Here is a 24,921-nt window from a genome sequence, read left to right on the forward strand (position 1 = left end):
TGGTTTCTAATATGGTTGTCGCTATGTATTTTCATGATCAATTTTTTAGGACAACAAATCTTCTTGAAATCTTCTTCATCTTAAAAAATTGTTCTCTTAAAGAACTTTAACTTCGTTTGCCGATATTTTTCCACGTTACCGATACCGCCAAAAATGTCTAACCGTTGCTCTTTGCACGACTCACCCTGTATATACGTATGTATGGGTGTGGTATGTGTCTACATGTGCGTGCATGCAGGCTCACACGAACCCACGCTAAATCTAGCGTGGAAGGGTCCGAACGAACATCCAGAATTTTTTGAAGGGAGAATGAAATCGCGTTCGGTTACGACAATAGACGTATATCGTCCTCACGATCTTCTCGCGGACACGCTGCAATTTTGCTTTAAAAGCAAATTTTTCGAAACTCCTTAATGATCGTGGATCACTTTGTACTTTTACTTCCAAAAATACCAATGATGCTTGAAGCGTGTCAATTGGTAAAATTAAAGCAAAGCAAATGAATCTTATGTCGTATCTCGTTCGATAAATTTAGTTGAATTAAGGTCGATGCATTGCAAAAGTTGATTTATACTTACGATTTGACGGTTAATGTTTTAACGAAAGGGTGTAGCTAGCGGTGATCCATTGGATTTTGAGAATGGGAATTGCGCGCAGCATTTGAAAAATCATTGGAATTCTTGAGAGTGATAGGAGATCTACAGATATTGGTTTTGAGTTAGTTGGCTCGCGAAAGGATCGTTGCGAAGATGAAAGGAACAGAAGAATAGAAGTGCAAAGGTTTCGTGAGAGAGAAAATTCATTGTCAAAATATTAAGAAGATTATAAGACATCTTTTCTGTGAATTATCATTATCCGAATGACTGTTCTAACTTAGTTTATGACTCGAATTTGAAATTCGCAGGCACGGTTCGTGTGATATGAAGTTGATATAAATGAAGTGAATAAATGGGACCAATTAGAGACTTACCCAATCACGTGTGGTACATCGATGGAGTGGGAAGACGCCCGCTTACGATCACCAGCCATATCGGCGAGTCTAGCGAAATCCGTATCCTGATCAGCCAGTCGGGCGCTCTTACGTGACTCGAGCAACCTGACCTCGTCTATACGTTTAGTCAGCCTCATCGTCTGCAACAAGATCAACGTACTTCCATAAGATGAAATGTCATACTTAAAATTTACACGTATTATAAAATTACCGGATTTTAAAAAGCAAACACTCTTTTTTCAATCTACGTACATATAGCTTGACTCTCATTACCAACAACATATCGTAATCTATCATACTATAATAATTCTTAGCAATGACAACCGGATTGTCATATTCGATTCTCGGGAGAAAGTTTGAATTTTTGAGCGGCACGCGATTCCCACTTTCCCCCGATTCACCTGCGCCGGCCGGTTAATCGCGCCACGCCGGTGATTACTTCCTCGTAATTACTCGGCTCGCGAGCAGCATTCCTGACCAAGGAGCGAACTAGCCCCGAGAGATACGCGTTATTCATGCGCGAGTTACGTCAGCCTGTGTTTCCCGCATTTGCAATGTTTTATTTGCGTTTTCCTTCGCTTCCTCTTCGATACAACTCGATTTGTCTTCATCCACCAGAACAATCTGATATAATTATCAAACGAAACGTCGAACGATTTCCACGAGTTCTCGTGCGAACGATCTTGCTAAGCGCGCTAAGCTTTATGGATATTCAAGACACTTTTCAACGATTCACGTGGCTCGTTGATAGCTCGCGATATTTGGCAGAATTTCCATTCGATGATATATGATGTAGGAGATATTAGGTTGTCGGAAAAGTTTCTTTTGTTTCATAAGATGATAATAGATGAACAACAATTCCTGTTTTATGTTATTTTATCGGATTAGGTATGATCTATGTATTTCGTTATATTTCTATTATTATGTTCGTGCATAATTCAATAAAGTAATATAAAACAAAAAACATTGCGCGTCTATTATTTCCTTATAAAACGAAAGAAACTTTTCGGACAACCTAATATTACTGTTCAAGTATAGGTGAAGAAGATGTTAAGGAAATCCTTGGAATCAACTTTTACTCGATTGAACAATGCGAATTAACTAGAGAAAAAAGGAAATTGCAAAGGAAATATTATCTTAACGCAATTTCGAGTAACAGGTCGACTGTAAATTTAATAAATTAACGCAATTGCAAAATTGATGACGATCCAATGTACGTGCAAAACGAAAAGGTAATAAATCGAGCAAGTTACGCAAACGACGTAACCCATATGTTACCTTTCTAATCGCAATAAAACAAACAGAGGCCGGATATCATTTGAATAATTGCCAAGTTCGCGATTCCACTCGACTTAAAAATCTAGAAACTCGATAATAAGAGATAAAATGTACAGCCGTATTGCCAATCGCAAATTCCTCTGTAGACCGTCTAGATGAAAAATGGACGATGAAGGATGTCCGGACTGAGGCGTGATTCACATCCAACTTCTGTTGCGCTATCGCAGAACGAGTCTAATTTAAGCGATTTAGACGAACAAATTTATTAAACGTAATCTTATATAATTTTACTTTTCTTATTATTTGTTCTTTCCACTATACGCGGCAGTGGACAAAAGCAAGTTCAAAGGTTAAACGATAAGTGGAAATACCATAATCTTACCTAAAGCAATGAAGAAGTACAAATATATTGACCATTGCGAATTGGAAGCGAGTTCCAATTAACGCGTCAAACGCATGGGAAACGCAAGCTAATTGATTGATATTAGACATCGTAATAATAGATGAACAGGTACACGGACACGAGTTAACCCTACACGCGGGCCGGGAAACGAGATCGCCGGAACGATCAGCTCGTTTTTCCTCGAGAAAATGTATCAGTTGAAAAATACCAGTACTGTTAGGCGCATGATGGATACTCTCTTAATGAGAGCTCGCTTACTCGGAAATGTTTTCCATTCCTTTGGTTGCTCGGCAGGCGAGAAATTTGTATAAATGCTTTCTTGTATAATTACCTAGTAATTTTATCGATGATATTAATGACCTCGTAAGTTTTGTAAGGTATACATTTCTGTTGCAGTAATTTCCTCTACACGCACACACACACAGGGTTTATTATCAGTGATTTTTTCCAAATTCTCCTCTAATCGTTCTTTCAATCGACGTCCTATCGCTCAATATGAGAATTGAAGGAAAGAGAAACAATATATTAATTCTATAATACGATAAAATAACCAGGTAACAGTAATTTAGCTATGCAAGAACACGGAATTTAAAGGAAACTTGGTCAAAGTAATCGAACCACGACTACGAATGATCCAATGCTTGATGCGTCATAATAAAAAGCGCAACTAAAGAGAAGAAGCGACACAATGAATGTATAGAACGATCTGAAAATCCGAACACAGCGAGGAAATGGCTGCTCCATCTGTCGCGCAAAAGGAAGAAAGGGTCCGCGTATCCGGAAACGTTGAACTCCGCGCACGTATACGCGGCCACGCAGAAAACGATCGGAACCGAGCCAGCAAACAGTTTACCCGTGGCAACGTCGTCATTATATTCGCATTATCGTGCCTCTGGCCGGGCGACTTGCACAAATGCATCCACCGTACGAGCTGTCGAGCCCTTGGAAAAAGCATTCACCGGGTTTCCAGCCGATTCAAACGCGTGTATCTCGAACTTATTCGCTCGCACGCACTGTACGCGCTTGTAATTGTACGGAACGCGTGATACAGAGGCTGTGCAACTACCATGCGATCAGCAGCCTCTCGCTACCGACCTACGACTATCTTCTCAAAAAACCGAAGCCGCGAATTCCAAAACACCGCAAGTTCACGACCGATGTTTCGGATCGGAAAATCAGTTTCTTTGTTATTCTTAGTCAGCTTATTCAAAAAATGATATTTAAAAATAAATTTTTTGTAAGAAGAATGGATGGATTTTGAGAACGTTTGAGAATTGAAATAGACTCGTGGGCAACCATGTTGGCGTTCTTCGAGTTCGTAGACACGCAGATTTCTGTGCTTATACTTCAGTGATAATATATCGAGAAGAAACCAAGGTAAATATATTTTCATTGTATTTTTGGTTAACCTAAACGTGATACTGTATACAGTGACTACAAAAGATATTGGCACATATGTGTATTTTTCATCAAATTTCCAATTATATTTACTTTGGATAAATATAACCGAGGATAAACACGGTTGATCTTCAGCCTTTTTGCCAGGTATTATAATGCAGCGTTTCTTGCACGAAAGTGCTGCGTGTTAGTGGCGTTTAACCTTGTTCGAGAGAATTAGATTTGGTCTCGTGTCGATAGGTGCATTAACCGGTTAATGGCATACTAAATACTATGTGTATACAAATACAGGAAATTAATATCCGCGTTCGGTGTTGGCCGTGCGGCTACATTTACATCTTGGCTACTTTAAAATTCATCGACGATACTATTATCCCTTGGTTTCGAATGAAATTTAATGACCGGCCTGCCTGTTCAATGAAACCAACGATTTCAATTATCTTTTTTCTGCATTCTCTTGTAATCTCGTTTAAGCGTATAAAATTTTCCGCTTTTCTATTAAGGCGTACATATTTTTCAACTCAACATATAGATAAATACGGATATTACGCTTTAACTCTAACGATGGTACTTTTAAATAGTCGTGGTGTTCTTAGAAAGAAGAAAGAAGCTTATTTACGAGGATAAGTACAAATATTCAAGAAAGTAAAACAATACTAAATCTATATAGCCATAAACTTAGCATCCAGCAACCTAGAAATTCAACAAACTGTTGCGTGAAAACCCCTAAGCTACATAGTCGTTTTCCTTTAACAACTGTGTGCGAATCTATTGGGTTGGCAACTAAGTGATTGCGGATTTTGTCATTAGATGGTAATCAATCACTTAGTTGCCAACCCAATAGATTCAAAATCTTCAAGTAGAACAGCCAATTGAAAGTTTTGATTGGTTCTAATTCGACGATCATTCTATTTTTCTTGTAAACGACAAGCCACGTCTTTCGAACATCTTTTGGACTTCACAACACAAAGTGTTTAAATAGCAACTAGAAAGATAAATTACAAGGCAAAAGGTTAATCATCCTTCAAATAAGAAAAACCGCCTTCCAATTTCCTCGATTCCTCGATCTATCAGCCAGTTGATGAAATCCCGCCCATAAACGGTAGCAAAATATAATAATTCTAGGTTTTATTAGGGTTTGTGGGATCCATATGGGGTCTACTACTGGTTACATCGATATTTCCAGTCCGAAATCGGCCGATCCACCTCTGCGGAAGCCTCTTATATAATTTTAATCCGGCCGGTGACCGGCAATGGGACGAGATAGGAATCACGCGCCGCTGAATTCGGCATGTAAATACGCCATGTAACGAATGTTACGCATGCCACCACGTTCCCACTCGAAATTCTCACTGTCGCGTTGCCTCACGCACACCGACTACCGTTAGAAATCAATTTCGAGCGTAAATTTGGACGGCTTACTGTAATAAGCAGCCAGCTCCATTCTATATATATTTTTAGTAGAATATTCTATTTCGAAGAAAATACGTATTTTATAAAAAGAAGCAACTGAAAACGATACATAACTCACGATATAAAATTCTCTAATGGTTCATTTTTGTAAGAGCGAAGAAAATTTGTGCGATTCAAAATTCCCTATTTCTTAAACAAATTTTAAATTCAGTATACTGCTAACATCTCTCTCTCTCTCTCTTTCTCTTTTTCTCTCTGATTTCACGTGTCACCGTATTCCATATAAAAATACAAATTTGCTTGTCACACTCGCGTTTCTCGGTTTTAGTAAAAAAAAGTAAAAGTTCAGTAAACAGAAACGGCACAATTTGTACGATAACAGCGTATCAATTACAAATCATCGAAGCAAAGATTGCGTACATTCAGAATCAATGACGAAGGTTAGTAGACAGAAACAAAATCGTAAAAAGTACAATGAGGGAGGAGAAAGAGAAGCTTGTACGTGAGGAAGACATTTTCCAAGTTGCAAGTACCAACTACCCTTGACTGTTAAAATACGTCTATACGTCTGTACACGCAGCTGGCAGACGCTTTTTCGAAGCGTAATCGAAGTTAATCTAAGCGCAATCGAAGCTAATCTAGCCGAAAACCGCTGCGCTTTTTATGTTCATTTTTTATCGGTCAAACGCAGTTCGTTAATCGCTCCATCGTTCTATGGACCTCCTCGTGAATGGAATCTCTTTTCGAGAACGCCTGGTGGGAATCGACTGAAAGTTCGAGCTTTTAGGTGAACCAAACGGTCTACTGTGCAGGCGGTATTGAGTTTCGTGCGCTGGTCAAGGATAGCGACAATTCCTCAAGGATTTAGTGCTCGAATTTGTGAATTAGGAGCTTCGTACACGTGTATATTGGATGTTAAAAAGATACGATCCAAGATGTTTCGATCAAGAAGATATAAAATCAACGTATAATTACCTACAAAAGCTCTTCGTACGCGTGATAAAAATGCCATCTTTCGATATTTCCAAACGAATTAGGAAGACGTAGAAACAAGAAGTAGAAACAATGTGAAATTCCAACTCGATCGAATCCGTATATAATCGCGTATAACTGTACTGTGCAGATGAATTTCGCGAGCATAAATGAACAATCGTGAGCATCGCGACACGCTCATGGGACCGCAACTACCGCGTTTCCCTACGCAGATTTAATATTCCGCGTAATTGCAAAAGACTTCAACGTTTGATAACGAGCTGTTCCCTCGACCCGCGCCCCCTCAAACATGTTCACGCGGCATGGAACGTGTGCGTACATGCGAGAGAGGCGTTCAAGGCCGTCCAGGCTGACACCGATTAAACATTAGGAAAGCGGAACGCGACGACGTCAGAGGCGAAGAAAATCTACGTCTATGAGGTTCTCGAGACTAGTTTCATTGGTTTAAAGCATCCAGCTGAGTAAAATGTTTGCAAAAGTTGGCTAACGTGAATTTCAATCGGTGGAGCTACGAAGTGTACGAAGGATTGTGAACACTTGTGAATTGTGAACGTACGAATGTTGTTGCAAGACGCAAGATTGCAAAATGCAGTGAATAAAAATTGTGGATACATAGGAATATCTTAAATAATCGTAGGTAGAAGTTAAAGTTGTTAGAAATTGTTGTTCGATAGTAGTAGCAGTAGTAATAGTAGTAGATTTAATAGTAGGATCGTGAATGGTATAAGAAATTTAAATATATGGAGATGCGTATAATGGACGTGATATGGGAAAATATATAAAACATGCAAAGCAGTTATTATAATACTTAAAGGATGAAACAAAATATTTTTAGTTGCATCAGCGGAAAAGTTAATTTCCACGGACCTCTCCTACTGCCTTTTAATAACATCAATGTTGCTAACCGTTGCTACAAATTGTTCAAAACGTTCACATTTCTCTTGACGGTATCACAAGTAAATTTAACCAATAATCAAGAGTCGTTTGATAGAGCAGTATTTAAAAGTGTCATTGCAATAAACAGAATCCTATTACGCTCATTCGCTGCAGTCTATTTCAGTTTCGACGAAAACTTTTGCGAACGTTTCGGAGCACAGAAATACGGGTTTGGTGGGTAGCCGCTTTAACACGACCGATCTCTCGTTATCGAAAGTCGATATGCAAGGAGGAGGAGGCCGGTTGGTCGGTTGCGGCCTTTTTTCCGCTTGAACTCTATCACCTTCGTAGCGGTGGCTTAAAGGCCAGCAGGAGGACGGAAGAACGTTCAAAGGTCATACGCAGACGACGATCAAAGGGGTCTGCCGTACGAGAACAGAAAGAAGCGTATCGAGGTGTACCGGGAAAACGTGGGAGCAGACAGGGAGGAAGAAAACCGAAGGAAAGGAGGAAATCTATTGAAAACGAGGAACGGTAGTGGGGACAGCCGGCTGCAAGAGGAAGTACGCTCGAGGTCGCCATGCTCTCTGGCCGTGAGCCACGTGCGCTGCACTCGACCGCACTTTCACCGTCCACTTTCAAATTTCTCCCCCTCCTATGCCCGCGATTTTTCTCCTCCACGCGTTCCACGGCTCTATCCAGGCTTATCTGAAACAGGATAGAAGACGGTCTACCGCCCTATCTCTTTCCATTCATCGCAGTTTTGCCCCGACGCGACGCGACCACGGGATTTCGACGTCGTCGTGCAAGAAGTCGTCGACCTTTTCACGGTTCCAAGACCGAATTCTTACGCGAAGGATCGTCGCCTTCCTCCTGCGTGCATACCACAATGTGACGCATTTGTTGTATATACAGGGCGTTTCACAATTTGGGGATACATTTTCAAAAAAAGAAAAATGTTCGATAAGATGTACACAGGCTCGCGAAAGTACTCGAACGCTTGTGAATAACTTGTATGAAGATATATACGTTTCATATTCAAACGAACAAGTTTATTATCGCGGATATTAGCCGAGCATGAATTTTTACTGTTTCTTTTTAAGTTAAGTACGTCAGCGTCTTTCAAAAGAAATCGTAGTTTACTGCATCGAGAGGCTTACTCTACGACCTTTGACCGATTTAACTGCATTAACCATGTAATAATAAACGCCAATGAATTTTGTAATTTTTAACCGTTTACAATCCTCCTTCGGGTACAATATTAATAGACAGCGTCCTCACCATCGCAAACGATATTAACCGAATTGCATACTAAATGATTATATACCCACGAATAATAACAAGAAGAGCAACAGTGATAATAGTAATAACGATAATAATTTTATTATATTTTTTTATTTTATTAATGATTTTATTTAAGTTGCTAAAATGTGGAATTTGTTTTTGTTTTGATACACAAGATCTGTATGCCAATTTTTCTCCAATCCTCTGTATCCAAATATTTGAAGGGATCTGTATACGCGTGCGAGCATCGGTTGCCGGCTTTGAAAACACAGTTACGTAACAATTCGTTAGATAACTAGACACGAAACTCGTGGCTCGTGACGTCGCAAGACTCGATTCGCTGCGAAAAATTTCTCGAGCACGGTACGGAGCAAGTGTGCCTGATAGAGAAGAAATTCTGAATTAAAACTTCGCAGCAGGTCGGTTTTAAATGTGCGTTTGTTATTGACATTGATTCTCTTCCTGTGACAAGAATTCTGAATACTTCGATTTAATGTACGAGCATGTGTATAATGTGTTTTGTGAAATATCGTCACTGAGATTTATTGGAATCGACGTTTCTCTATTCTTCTTATCCTGTATCGTGTTTGTATTATATACTGCGGTGATTGACATTATTTCTTCCGGAATATAAGATGACGACCGGAAAAAAAGACGAGCGCCCTTTCCTCAGGGAATTCCCTTATTCGAGCAACTTTATCTTCTTATTAAATCGGACACTGAAAGTTCCACTGTACTACGTTGCATTGTATGTGACATAGTGTTAGTAGTAATGCAAAGTAAAAAATTGTTCAACATACACTCAAGACACGATAGTAACAGGTTTCACCTGTTATTCACAACTTCTATACTCTACTGCAACCAATTACACGCTTCATAAAATAAGAAATCCTGTTCCCAGTTAAAAAGCAATGGCTGCTAATTCGCATCGAACAAATCCAAAACGAAACTCTTTCCAAGCAAAACGACGTTCTAACGTATACGCTTCTGTTCATAAATATGAAAACATGTATGGCAGATGTGAGGGGAAATGAGGCAAATCTGGTAAATTATAGTAAATTATTACCAATGTTGATTCAATATTCTCGATATTGAATCCATATCCATTGCATTTTACGATTACTTGAAATTTTTGTATTCCATAAAAAAAACAACCCACGTTGAATCAACCCAAACTCAATCAGATTTCCTCGAAACTACGGTAAAACACTAGCGATCGACATCGACCACTCGGCAATCGGAAAGAGAAATCACGCTTTTTATCCAGCTTGAAATTAATGAAATTAGGTGCAGTGAGCAGCGCGGAGAAATTTTTTTTTCAGAATTTTATTCTCCCGGATCTCGCTCTACGTCCTCACCTTCTTTCTTTCCACTTGCCACCAATTTTTTTTCTTTTCTTTTTCTTTTTCTTCTTCTTCTTTTAATTGTATCGCGTCAACCCATTCCAGATACGAAGCAACGGGGATACAATCGAAACGAAATATTCTCGAAACGTTCTCGAGGGAATGACTCTCGTCGAACGACGAGCAGGACACGGTGGCTTGCACGGTTTGTGTTCACCGCGAAGTGGGAGGTTGCGAAACGCAATGTCGGGTGAAAGTGCATTAGCTTCATTTCACAAGGTACTCTAGTGCCGCGCTGCGGACGCCGAATTGCTTGCCGGCAAAGAGTTTCGCGAACGAACGAACGAACGATCGTGTTGCAACCACGCGAACCGTTTTTGTTAGGCAACGAAATTCACTTGTGCAACGGAAAACGCGATCGGGATGGGTTTAGTAGGCTCGCTCGCTCGGCAGACTCGTTGCTACTCGCCACCGCCGCCGCTTTGAAATCTGTTACGTCGGTATAAACCCGTAATTCGTGGTTCGTTACTGTTCAATGGAATTTCCAGAAACGGTGGATGTCGTAAATGGAAGGGTAACGATGAATGGAAAAGTGAGAGGGATCGGGGAGAAAGGCAGAATGAAACGAACGGGAGCGCGGTGATTTGGTGAAGTTTAGCGAGTATGATGATACATACTGCTCTCGTTAGCTAGGTTTTCATTTGAGCATGTCAGAAAGCAAACTGACAGTTGGTTCGATAAGCTTACTCGTTGCGGGAAAATGGCAAATAATAGTAAATTTTGAGCTAAAAAAAATATAGGATTTATAACATCGTAACTTTCATTCTGGTTGTTAATTTATGGACTTGATCAATGTGGCTTCTGAACAATGGTACGGCATTTAGTCGTGCTTTTTTTTTTGTTTTTTATATATGTCAGTCTTGTTAAATTTGGAAATTTGCAAATCTGAAAATTTGAAGGCTGCGTATAACGAATATCTGGCGGATATACTTTAAAATCAAATTATTCGTTTCACCATTACTTTATCGCGGCATTCGTTCGATTATTCGAGATCGATTCGATTACTGAGAAATGATTTGTTTAGAGACAAGTCACGTATGGAATTTCGCGGAAGTCGATTAATCGCGAGGCACGAATGTGCGACAAGATATATTCATGAATCACTATAGATGAGTTATTAACAGAAGGTGAAGTCTATGTGGAAATTGGATGTTACTACGTTAATAAACATTGTCACTTTTAAACGAGCTCAACACGAACAACGCACCACGAAACTGGTATTACATCAACGCATATTTACGTGAAACACGCGAGTCATCGAAGTTTGATCGTGTTAGATCTTTAGATAATTACCAACAGATAATTACCAATTTCGAAGAGAAACAATTCGAACGAATTCTTTGCGTCATCGAACTATCATTTTTCTCAGCTGTGTAACTATGGGTATAATTACTTGTCATTTATTTCTTTGCAGGAACTGGTAACATTGATCGAGACCTGCGTATATTAGAGATCAAAAGGGTTCAGCCTGATTCAGAAAAAGAAATAGTTGATCAGTTTAGAAAACTTCGCCAAATACCATGGGTGAAATGCACGCCAGCAATATATATATATATATACAGGGTGCGCCGTTAGAATCCGGACAAAAGAAGTTTTGTGCAGAAAGTTGTTTATTTAAGTCAATACACAAAAACACATGAAAATGTTGTTATATCTCATTTAAAGGGTCCTTGCTGAGAACTTTTATTCTATGTAACCACCCTCTGCCTCTATGACCTGCTCTATTCTTGCTCTAAAGCGCGAGCACGCTGACTTCAACTGGTCGCGTTTAATTGTCGCGAATTCTGACTCGATAGCAGCTCGTAGGGAGTTGACGTTGGGGTGCCTGCATTTATTAGTTTGTCTCTCGATAACGCCCCACACGTAATAGTCCAATGGGTTTAGGTCGGGACTGTTAGGAGCAGCTTCGTGTTTTAACGAACACAGAATCAAATGACAACGGGCAAATCTTTTAAGCTTGGCGGCCTCGGAGAGCATCTGACGGACTTTGAGAACGTAGGAGGCATATCTAAGATCCTCTTGAGCTATTCGACGGACAATCGTTTCACTCACCCCCAAGACGGAGGCTAATTTTCGGAGAGAAGTTCCCGGATCTTCCAAAATCATGTCTTGGGCCCTTTGAATAATTTCTGGCGTCCTTGTTGATTTTTCCCTAACCTGAACTTTTCTCGCCGGAGAAGGAGAACCCTTCTCGAACCACTCTGAGGCTGCGTATCTCTTAGCAATGTCGTATACCGTCGATCTTGGGTAGCTAAAGAATTTTATAATTTCGACCGGCGTTCTCCCGGCGCGAAGACTTTCTATAATCGCCGCTCTTCTATCGTATTCCGGGTTTTGCTTAACGAGTTCTGTCATTTTGAGGTTATAGAAGACTTATTGACATATTTAACTAACTTCAGAGTCAATCAGCACAAACATCTGAATTCTAATATGGTGGGAACTACAAATTGAATTCTGTCCGAATTCTAACGGCGCACCCTGTATATATATTTTTGCATGGTGACATTTTTAGCAAATGCTCGATGATCTTTACATAACATGTTAACATACTAAGCTAATAAGCAAAATGTATGAATATGAAATGTTTCCAATGATCAAAATATTTAGCACGGATGTTCAAAGTTACAGATATTTTATGAATAAAATTATAAGCTTCTTGGTGATTAACAGGATCAAATAGAAAAATAAATCACAATTAAAACATGCTCGTCCTAATTCCTCATCAGTCTACTCATCTGTAATCACCAAGTTACTCCGTTTCCATTCGAAAAGTTTTCAAAAGTCCAAAATTTTTTGTATAATACAAATGACGTCGATAAACGAGAAGACATCGTTCAACGTGTGAAGAAACTCAATGACATGGAATTTAGTTTTTATTCTTATTGTTGTTCCAAAAATAGTGAATGTGGTTAAACAATCTTTTTAAAAGATTTTTTAAATTATTCCCGTTATATATTCACAATGTTTCCCCTGCTCTCTCTCTCTCTCTCTCTCTCTCTTTCTTCCAATTTTTTTAAAAGAATTAATCACGAAGAGAAATATACGCAATGGCACGAAGAAGCGCAATTATTGCAAACATGTGGTCGCAACGCGGTGGTCCTGCCCGATGTCCGAATGTTTCGAAATCCGCATGATTGCGTACAACAGAGCCACTGTATTAGGTCGCTTTATCGAACCACGGAATTCGCAATCGACTAGCGAGCGAAACGTCTCAAATGAAAACACACCTGGTGCACGCGGCCGTCTCCATGCCTATATATTACATTTTTTCCTCGCTGACCTCTCCTTATGTATAACGCAGCGTCGGTACCATTTTCGACGAGCTGTTAATCGCGATGGAACGCGAAATCGACGTATCGGACGTGCCGGCCAAGGCCTTTCCGGGTTTAGACGCGTATTCTGCAAGTGCTGGCCTCGTCGCGAAAACAGGAAAGGAAGGTCGCATTCCATCAAACAATGATAACTGTAAACGCGACTCTAACGAATAAAACGATACTCCCAGCAGATCATTTTGGTCGTTTTTGAGAGACCTTAAGTTTCTACGTGTTGAGTATGGTAATTTCAGGAACTGCAGTCTGGTTTCACGATGAGATACCTACGTCCGTAAGGTATTACGTTTATGCAATTTTATTAGTGGCTCGTAGACTGCGGATTTTTATGCACTAATAGGAAATTGAACTGTACAAAAATATCCAAAATTCGTATAATATGCGAAAATGAACAGGAATCGTCCGAGTAACACGTGGATGAGCGGACACAACGTGATTACTTGTAGTAAAATAAGAGAAAATTTGTTTATTCTCAGCTTAGTTTTAGAGGAAAACGAATTAAAAAATTTATCAAGTATATGTGAACATGGCTAATTCCAAATTGGACAGGAATAAATAATCGACAGGAAATCATTCTATGTGTGAAAAGAAGTCGAAAATGTACAATACAATTTTTCCGTTTGGGGCTCCATCGACAAGAAAATGGACTTTGAACGTGTTTAGTTAAGAATTGGCTTCATAGGTGCGTACGATAAATTTTCAAATTTATTTTTCTCGCAAACGTTTTGTGAAAAGATTTTATTCTATGCCTTTCTCTTATTTTCCCACAAGAAATTACGGCGTGCCCGCGTTTACGTGTTACTCGGTCGGATCCTGTATACAGTAACAAAATTAAGATACTTTGCAGCAGCTAATTTATAAATATTATAATCCATAAGAACTTGAATTTTCATAAATATTCACCATCTACTGACTTATTTCATTGGGAACGTCGATGGTACTACTGGGAAAACCAAAATTCTCTATAAAATATGAACGTAGAAAATTACAATTTCATTCAGACAACATTATTCGACGATCAGACGCGCACGTATTCGCGAATTCAACTAGTTGGCCAAGCCATAAATTAAATGTCAAGCAACGAGCTCGACATTCTTTAACAGTTGAGCTGTCGATAGGACGTAAACCGCGATAAATCACCAATTAAACGTGGACACAACGATCAACGCCAATTACCAGGGAGAAAGAAACAGGAATAGATCGGTCCAGGTGGTACAATTTTCAGGATTTATCTCATAGATGATTCACGGACAACGAGTTGTTTGGTAGACCGTATCGCCTCGACTATTTATTCAGCGCACGATTCATCAACGATCCCACGCGTTTTCTGAAACGTAGGCGAAACCACTGAGCATTTTCTCAAGTATCGCTGCAACGCGGTCTGTGGAAATAATTATCGAACACAGAGAATTCGCGGCAATAGAGGCGATTGAATAGAAGTGAATTCGTAGGAGCAACCGCTTCGACTCGTGTCGTCATTGTTACGCTAAGGCTGTTATTCATAATCGCGCATAGTTTGAACACCTGCACGAACACCCTGGCTGCAATCACGAAAGGTCAACGCGAAACTAGTGTACACCTGTTTCTCGATAACCGTGAACGTTTCCACTCGAATCTCCAGTAGAACGAGCGTCGACAGCTTCGTGATTGACTTCTTGAATTATCGCGCGCTGTATCATTACAATTGCGAAATGTTACTATGTTGCGCCGCATAGCAATTGTCATTCTTCTCGCTGTAAATGGCATATATAAATTGTTTCGAAAATCAGTTGGAAAATTTTCGTTATCGTACAAATGCATTGATATCCCCATTTCCTGAAAGTTTGATGTGACATAAGAAGAACATTTACATTCATGAAGGATAATGGTACGAAAGTCAACGAATTAAGCCAAAAATATCAACGTTTGTTTAACGAAAATACGCAAACAAAAACAATTCTCGAATGTCTCGTGATTTTAAAATGATTGGAACCAGATCGCGTCGATAAGTTTAGTATCTCGAGTATTGGCATCTGAATATCAGTACTGCAAGAATTGTATGTTTTTCGTTGCACAGCTTTGTTTGCATCTGCTTATTTTTACGCGTACATTTACTACTCGAATGATTGACGTTGTGTTATGGCTACATTCTCTATATAGTCATTCATAATTTGATAACTATTTAGAATCGAGAAATTAATAGCGATCTAACGACAGAACCCAACAGAAATTCCTTTTAAATCTTCGTTTCAAAATCTAAATACACTTTCTATTTTATTCGAAATTAAACTATGTATTGATTATCGAAATTGAAATTGACTTTCATCTTTTCAATTACATTCATAAAAGTATCTTCATAAAAATATATATATTGTATATATAAATAAATAAATATAATTAATCTCTCATCGTCTCGATTAACCAGCACAGCAGCTAATTACTTTTTCTCGGAAAAAGAGAAACACGAAAGCTACCAGCGTCTTGTACCACGAGACACGAGTACAAAAGCGACTTTTTCACAATTTTTTTCATCGATTTCTGACGAGATTAACGCAAAATTAAAGCCTGCTACGTAAGTTCAGCGACTGCGAATCGAGCCGGCAACCACCGTTTAGTAGTTCTCGGCCGATTTGGGCAATCTTAGTCGCGGACACAGCAGGAGAACAAGTTCCGCAGCAACTGGCCACGTTCGCGAAACCGTGACCTCGATCGAAGAATGCGACGAGATTCGGTCCGTCTAACGGGATACGTAAATTCAATCGAGGGCCAAGCTTAGCACCATGCTACTTAACGTATTTCATCCGGTGACTGGCTGAAAAAAAAGGAAATACCGAAGGAAAAGAAACGAGAAGGAAGAAAGAAACGGTGTTGGATGTCTCGAGATTGCGCATCTTCGAGGGTTCCGTTAAGCAACAAAAAATTCGAGAAATCGCGCTCGATCGCTACAGCGTGGGATGGCCTTCGCGAGAAAAGCAAATCTGGATGAAGGACAGCTGGAATATGTGGGTTCGATGGGGGAAAACGATGTTCTATCCTCGAATGAGACAACGGCAGAAGCTCCACGAGGCTCGCTGTAATCTCGTTAGTTATGCGTCACTCAATGTCGAGCTTAACCCTGGAATGCTAACCTTCGATGTTCTTTTTTTTTGGGCAATAGGATTTAGCATAACAATCGAACATCGTCGAGCGTATTGAAACGGGCAGAAAACTTCCAATGACAAGATCAAGCTAATTTTTTTCTGTGGATTAAAATTGTTATACTTTCATTAGAGAATGCGATAATCGTCATATGGTATTATACAAAAAATGACCGATGTCAGCTCACAGACAAAAATCAAAAATTCAATTATAGAGCCTCTCGATAACGAACGACCAATTTCATTCTTCCCCGATCAAACCCATCATCCATAAAAAGCGTGACTAATGAAAAATATTAAAAACACCGCTCCGAGATAACGAGCACAGGGTCAGAGCTAAATTCTTTGCAAAACGACATCCAGGGATTGATCAACGTGTGAGTGAGTGAAAAATTGAAACGGTGAATTTATCCCTGTGATTGTGGACCTTTCGCAAGATCCGGCAACATTACGACTGATAATTTATCCCTGACGTCAGTTCTCGCAAGCGCCCTACCCCGAGCCAACGCGAGAAACTTCCAAGGAAATGTTGGGAAAGGTTCGTTCCGTCTGATGTCATCCATAATCGCTTCAATTTCGGAAATTACGATTCTCGATACAAATGACACAGACGTAGACCAACAAGTACTTATACAGTCGATTATGCCTAAACTACTAAACTACCACACTATTTTAGACTACTGTAAATAAATATTTGCATATGTAAAATATTAGATACAGTAAAATTACAAGTATTAGATTGTAGTAAAAATATTAAAAATACAATAGAACCCTGAAGTTTCCCAACAAATATAATAGGTAGATAGGTGTTGTAATACTTATGGTAATATACCGTTTACTATTTCTAGAAAGAATTTCAAAAGAGCAGTATAAGAGGCAAAAAGATGTAATCCCGGACGAAAAACGATAGGAATAACTTTAACCTTAGATCTATCGATAAGGATTTGCATCACAGAAGACGCCTGATCATTATGATGAGTTATACCGGCAGGCATTAGAAAAACAAGCGTTACGTCATACGAGGAAGGCTTCTCGGTTATTTTCGCTCGGCGTACACAGTATCTGTTTTCATATGGTGACGTGGATGTTACTTATTCTATCATAAGATGGTTTTCGGTGCCAACGCACAAAATTTGCATCGTCGATACTGAAACGTGTACGTCCGATTCATAAGAATCTGTTCATCTTCTTTCTTTCGTTTTTCCCTTCTTATTCCTTATTATTTTTTACACTCACGGTGTTCCATCGATTCGATCGATCCACGGATCAAAAGCGAAAGTCGGCAACGACCTTTACTATGGCCATCGCGAAAAATTACGGGTCGGTGATTCAGTTCATCCGACATGCGCGTACCTTGCTACCAATGACAGCACCTTTTCCCACTTGGGATAACTCATGCTTTGTTTTCGTGTCATACAACCACTTCGCATCGCATTCCAATCGTCATTTTATGCTAACACATTTCGATGCGATATGACAAAAGTACCAACTAATTTAATTACACCCGTGATTTAATTAGCCGCTTTCAATTCCAGAATAATTGCAACGGTTATCGCTGACTTTATATGCTTTTCTTTCTGATTTAAAAATAAACGATAAATTAAAGAAGTGATACATGGAAAAAGTTGATGTACCTCTATCTACTACTGATAGCAAAAAAAAGAAAACCACTTGTTGAACTATGAAGAAAGAAGATTAATTATTGAATCAAGGATATTTATACGTCGAACATCCTTTGTCTTCAGCTTTATCTTTCGAAGATAATGCAACAATGCAACACGTAAACTTTAGATTATAGCTGGTGAAGAGGCTAGTAAATCACGTGTCGTTCAATTGTCGTCTAATTTTGAAATTAGAGGAATACAACGTTATGATTATTCGTTTATAATTTGCCAGAATATAGTGTAAACTAGCATTGCATCTACTATAATGGTTGCAAATATAGTCAGTATTATGATCATCGATTACGAAATCGTTGCTTTAATCGACTTGAAAGAATAATATCTCGTACAAGAACGTGTTAATATTCATTAAATACCAGAATTGTAGTATCATAAACATTCATTAGAAATCGATCAATTTCCTCATCGCCATAAAGAAATATAATTGCAACAGTGATAAAGAATAAAGAAATTTTTCGTATAATTCATTCAAGTTTTTATTTATAATAGGTACGTCAATGACAATGAGCAAAAAATTGTTTCTCGCTATAGGTTCTAAGAAATACTGCAATGTTCATAGATGAATAATATAGCGAAATAAATAATAAAACATATTGCTGATATGCCTTTAATTCTCCATTAATTTATGCGTTTTAATCATCGTTATGCTACAAATCGACCAAAATCACCGACTATTTATAAACAGTAGTTGCCGTGTACCCAATGAACCAGAAAATTACTAAAAAATTCCCCATAGATAAGCGCAATGAAAGAAACGATTTGAAGCCTAATCGGACCACAAAACAGAAACATCAGCGTACAACGTTCACCGATTGCAAAACCGTTAGCTCGCTCAACCTTAAAAATAAATGCACCTCGGCCACGGTCTAAGCGCCTGCATCTTCCATCATAAAACGTGTGCAGCGAGCTACGAGTTTCCTGCGAAACACCCGTAGTACTACGTCCATCGCATCAGCCTCGAAACGTTACGCAAGTGACGTCGAACAAGTGCAATCAGTTCCAGTAAACCGAGCTGCACCTTGGATGCCGTTCGAATCATCCGCAGCTTATCTAAAGGGGGCACGGAATCATCGTTCATCTGGCCGCTATCTTTCGTGGCGGCATGCGTATTCCGCGATTCCTTTGTTTCGAACCGGCTGATTTATCCGCGATCCTTCGTCATCGACCGTTCTTGCTAATGGCGCAACCGCGTAATCACGGTTCCACGTGCAGCCTGCACCTGAATGTGAGTAACGAACGTCTGCTGGGAACCGTGCATGTAGGAATTTAGAAACGACCAGCTCGAGGAACACGGGAAAGGACAAAGTCTGGTATTCGTTGGACGAGAGGGGATTGAGGTAGTTTCCAGGTACTCGAAAATCGTTTTATGATTTTAGAATCTTTTAGATTTATGCTCAAAACGTTACCTGTAATATATAAGGTTCGCTTAAAAGTGGTAGATGGATTTACGAGTGAAAATGTATGTGTAATATTAACACGACTGCTATACGAGATTTATATATTATCTATGTGTCACGATATTTTATAGAGATCTAGCACGCGTTATTCAAAGTTTTTTAGTCGATGGTATTGATCTTATTGTAGCTGTTCTAGAATCTCTGATTACGAAAGAATAGTAATCGTATCGAATTGTCTGCACTTTGCTATCTAATTTCATATTCTTTTCCATCTGATTTACTTCAATTTTCGATATCTATTTTAGAATTATGACAGGACCAATGTATACTTAAACGAATTACGTTAAAAATGAATTATAGAATTATAGTCCTCGGAGGATTGTTTTTGGTAATAATAGCCTCGTATCAGGCAACAAATTAAATTACAAATAGCCCGTGTTGTTGATTAAATCTCAACATAAGTGATTAGTTGTGATCCTTTAACAGAATCGAAATTAACGAACAATTATACTCTCACTGGAAAACGAGTAGATGCTCTGAAGCTTAAAGATTCCTCTTTTATTTATTCCAAGTAGAAGATTAGACATTGACAAATTATAAAATTGAAGCAATCGAAACGAAACGAAGGAAATATTTGCAATCATTCGCGCAGACATACTCAATTCTCCTTACACGCTTACTTTCAATTTGAAACACGTTCGTTCCTCTATTTGTCCTCGGTCTATCTAAAGATATGGTCAACAGGATAAGTCTAGACAAAGTTCGTCCGGTTTTCGTTGATGTCTTTGGGTTCAAAGTCGACTCAAAAATCCACACAATATAAATATAGGACAAAAGAGACACTCGTCGCGATAATTCGAGTCTCCAAGTGAAGAGCCGAACAAACTCGACTCGTTGTTTAAAACTGCGTGGGTTGCATCAGCTCTTTACGCGGCAACTGAATACAGAAACTCGAACTGAAGGAAATTAATATCGCCCCGACGTTAACGACCATAAATGAGAATCGATAGCGTTCCCATTAGCAAGATTTTTAAAGAGTTCTTTTCATTAAGAGAAGACCTAAAGACAAAGATCGATTCTCCGACTTTCTATTTCTTTTTCTTTTTTTTTTTTTTTTTTTTTTTTTGTAAGAAAATGATGCTCCAAATCAATTACATATATTAAGAGCAACAAACTACGTATTTACCCGGCCATGTTGAGAATAGAAAAAGAAAGAAGAAGAAACAGAGAAGATGAGCGCACATCGCGATGATGCAAAGTTCACGTAGATAATTCCTGTTTGTTCCGAGATCAAGGAAATGTTAGATAATTATATCGGCTGTAGTAACATACTGCTGCGTGCTCCCTCGAACACAATGCCACGCGTGCACATGAAAATGGTTCCATGAAAACTGATTCTATGGAAAATTCATTGTCACAGTACACTGAATCCATGTTAACTTCACGTTACAACTGTGGCGTCTCTATTTGTCTCAGTCAGCGAATTTTTATTTACCGTGGCCTTTAACAAAATTTATTCGAGGTGCATAAACGAGGAATTATATACGACAGCTATTCGAAGGAATTCATTACGGAAAAAGACGAATTCGTCAAAAATTGGTCTCGTGACACTAAGTGAAAAGACTCGCAAAAGATCTAAACCCAATTCTCTAATTAGATCTTTCTTAACTTTTATCAGGAATTTTCCGAATAATGTAATACATGATTAAACGTATTCGTGTAAGTCGAAATAAAGCTTCATTGAAGATTCAAAATACTTAATAAAAAGGAAATGGCCTCCCTTGAGTCTGTAGACCGTGCCCCAGACTCTGCCTTTACGATTAGTTCAACTGCTAGGCAACCTTTACGCGTCTGCTCATTGACTGGCTGCAAAGTAAGCGTTCGTGTTCTGACACCGCGGGAATTCAGGACTATGCCCCCGGTCAAATTTAGTCTTGCCGAAATCTTAGTCAGCGACTCGGTCACAGGCTTCTCGCGCGACCGTTTTACGACTACCATCTTTTTGTCTCACTCTCTCTCTCTCTCTCTCTCTCTTTCTCTCTCTCTCTCTCTCTCTCTCTCTCTCTCTCTCTCTCTCTCTCTCTCTCCTCCTCCTCAAATAGAGAAGGAAGCTTTTGTCGACCGAGCATAAACGTTATACGAGAATATGGGTTTATTCATAAAAGGAAACAGCCTGTCTGTCAGAGACACGAACGGTGAGATGGATATACGATAATAATAAAAATAATGATAATCTTTCCAATTTATTAAATTATTTTTATTTTCTATAAGAAAATGCGGATTTGAAAAGACAAAAGAGATTTGCTAAATTCTGTTCATTCTGAATTCTTTGTTATTTTATTACATAATTTATAGCATAAGGAATTTGAAATTACAAGTACCCGTTTAATAGGTAAACATATTAAATTTTTACCTGATTTTTTTCGATCAGAGGCACTTTTCAATTAACTATAGTAAGCTGATAATAATAAATTACGAGTTGATACGTTCTATCCAAAGCAAACGTGACTATACTTTGACATTCCTGCTACACGTATAATGATAAAATTGAAAGTAAGAAGCTTCACTAACAGATAAACGATGTGTTCGTGGAAAGAGATACATGTTAATTAACTAGTTCACATTAACGTTAAAACGATAATTTCTCCTCTTTGATTGCAAAAAATAGAAATTTTTACATTCTTATTAATGTTGAAGGTAATTGAGCACGTTATGAAATCATGCTAACGTAAAAATGCAAAGAGTGTTAATATTATACTAAGCGCACTGGTGAAACGGTTCTTAAATAATAATGACAACACGTCTGCGGAAACAAATTTGCTTTAAGCGTGAAACATTTCTCAGGCTATAAATAGATAGACGAAAACCTTTTACACGTAAAGACAAATTTAAGGCACAAATAAAACCGTGGAAAGTTACGTGGTTCTTCTTTTGGTCATAGGTACGATAAATTATTAAATTCTCAATATCTAATTGAAAGCTTTATATTTTACTAAAAATAATTATTCCTGGAATAATAAAATTACATTGAAAAGCCAGACACGGATGATAAATTTATACTATTATTTTATTATTAATCTGGTTATTATATGACTCGATTATTAAATAAATCCATAATGCATCGTTTCATATCCAGAAACCTAACTGGTTACCAGATATCCGATTTCGACTAACAATTACACGTATAAAAGAAATCTCCATGAAAAAATAATCGTACGTAAATATTTCATTGTTTTGCTGAAACTTAGTCGATTCAAGCTGAACACAGAGTTTATCTGAAAGGTTCGTTGCTAAAGCGTTTCCTTGCCTGTGCCATCTTAGCCAGAGTTTAAAAGCGCAAGCCAGATAACGGAAGTTTCCAGCTCGGTAATCGGAAATTTCGAAAACACTCTTTGCTCAACTTTTGAACTAATTTAGAAATCGAGATACGTATGAGTCTCGTTATTGTTATTGCTTTAAACGTGCTTGACGAGAAGACGAGATAATATTGTTATCCTGACAATCGATTTGGAAAAAGCGTGCATCACTGTGGCAATCAACAACGTCACCTTCATTTCCATACGTAACGTCGATTCATCGATACGATTCTTTATCGACGGTAGATTGGTGAAAACTTGTCAAACGACGTTCATGTTTATACGATCAACAAAATTTCTATCATATTAATTGATAACACGCTCGTTCCACCAATTGATGCATTGCGATACATACAAAGGAGAACAAGATATCGAGACTGGCATCGTTTCAAAATATGATTAAGGTAAAACAGAAATATATACCTCTTTGTACTAGGTCATGACACACGAAATACGTATTTGTTCTTTTAGATTAAAATAAATATATATTAGATTAAAAAAATTTCGCTGTAAAAGTATTGGATCTTAGGTAGAAATTTAGATTGATATCATGCGCAGCTTTGGCCAGACAGAATGACTGATTATAAGATTATAAGATTACAAAATATAAAATTATAAGATAAGAGGACGATTCGTATTTCGTGCGAATATAAATTCATCGGAATATTGGCAAACAGGATATTAAAAAATTTCAAGCAAAAACACACGGAACAAAGGAGCATAAATCGATATTCAATTCTATTTTCTAAACTATCCGAAACATTCAAACGAATATTTCATTTGTGATAGACAAATATAAAATCGCCAAGAGCCGGTATATACATGTCCATTTGAGGCAAATATTCGAGCAAAAAGAGGTTTCCAAGAAAAAGGGCGGAACGATGAGAGCAAAGTGCAAATTTTATCGCAACAAAGGACGATAACTCCTTTCTAGCGAATGCATTCCTCGAGAACGCTACGATAGAGTCAGAGAAAATAGTAAACGTCCCTTTCGTTCTGTTAAAAAGAAAAGGTGAATGAAGAAAAATTCTGTCATAAAAAAAAGCTCACGAATATCAGTTGACCGGTTGATAAGGTTGTTACGAAAAAACAAAATAAAAAGAATAAAGTAAAGAAAGAAAGGAACAGCGACGACGCATTCGAGCTGATTACTCGTAGCTTTAGATAAGATTTATACAAAAGACGGCCTTGGTAGATTTGATTGGAAGGAACGAAGACAATGATCTATGAAATCATATCTAGATTATCGACGAGAAGCGTGAACAAGGAAAATACGATATTGAAATATTTCAATTTCTGTGATACATTTCATATTAATTATGAGCTTGTTGATGATAAAAGGCGAAGGATGATAAAGATGTGGGAAATCGTTTCGCGTTTCAATTCACAGTTTTTCGTTCGTTTCCCTGAGCTATGTCGTCAGAACGAAGACCAACAACCGCCGACGAATTTTCGTAACGGGAATTATCTTGCCAAGATAAAGCATATATATATCAATTTTTCATGATACACAAATGGTAGTTCAGGAAGCGTTGAGATCGCCACGAAATAATTAGAAGATTCTTATTACGAACAATACTATTGTATCAACTAAACAAGCAGGAGCGAAGAAGTTAATTTTATTACAAAAATATATGTACTTCAAGGCAAAAAGACGTTTCACAGATGAGAATTTTATGCAGATAAAATACTGTGGTGGCTGTGAACTTTTTCATTATCAAATTTTTATCTGCTGCTGTTTTAAATAAATTAAAAGTCAATTTCGATTAAATAAACCGTCCAAGCGTTAAATAATTGTAATTTAGATAATCGTACCGTTGTACGTATAGTTGTAATCTGTAGTCATAAAGAAGTTCGTAAAAAAAACCCAGTCTGTGTAATGGCTATTTCAATTAAATTTTATTCGACGACTTTATATGTACAGAGGAAAGTAGGCATTGAAATGCACACTAGTTACACGAAGCTTTTTAACGATAAATAGCGAAACTTCTTTCATAACACG

At 38.2% G+C, this 24,921-nt stretch overlaps 1 protein-coding gene across 2 annotated transcripts in view; it reads right to left on the bottom strand.

The window, feature by feature from the left end:
• LOC132905697 (zinc finger protein 395) overlaps positions 1–24,921 on the bottom strand; it is a 92,309-nt gene that overhangs the window by 54,236 nt on the left and 13,152 nt on the right. For both annotated transcript variants that reach the window (XM_060957278.1, XM_060957277.1), the window contains exon 2: positions 971–1,131. In XM_060957278.1, coding sequence (XP_060813261.1) covers positions 971–1,131 — 161 coding nt within the window. The remainder of the gene's footprint in view (positions 1–970; positions 1,132–24,921) is intronic.

This window comes from Bombus pascuorum, chromosome 3 (genome assembly GCF_905332965.1).
Source record: "Bombus pascuorum chromosome 3, iyBomPasc1.1, whole genome shotgun sequence".
In the NCBI taxonomy this organism is placed as follows: Eukaryota; Metazoa; Arthropoda; class Insecta; order Hymenoptera; family Apidae; genus Bombus; species Bombus pascuorum.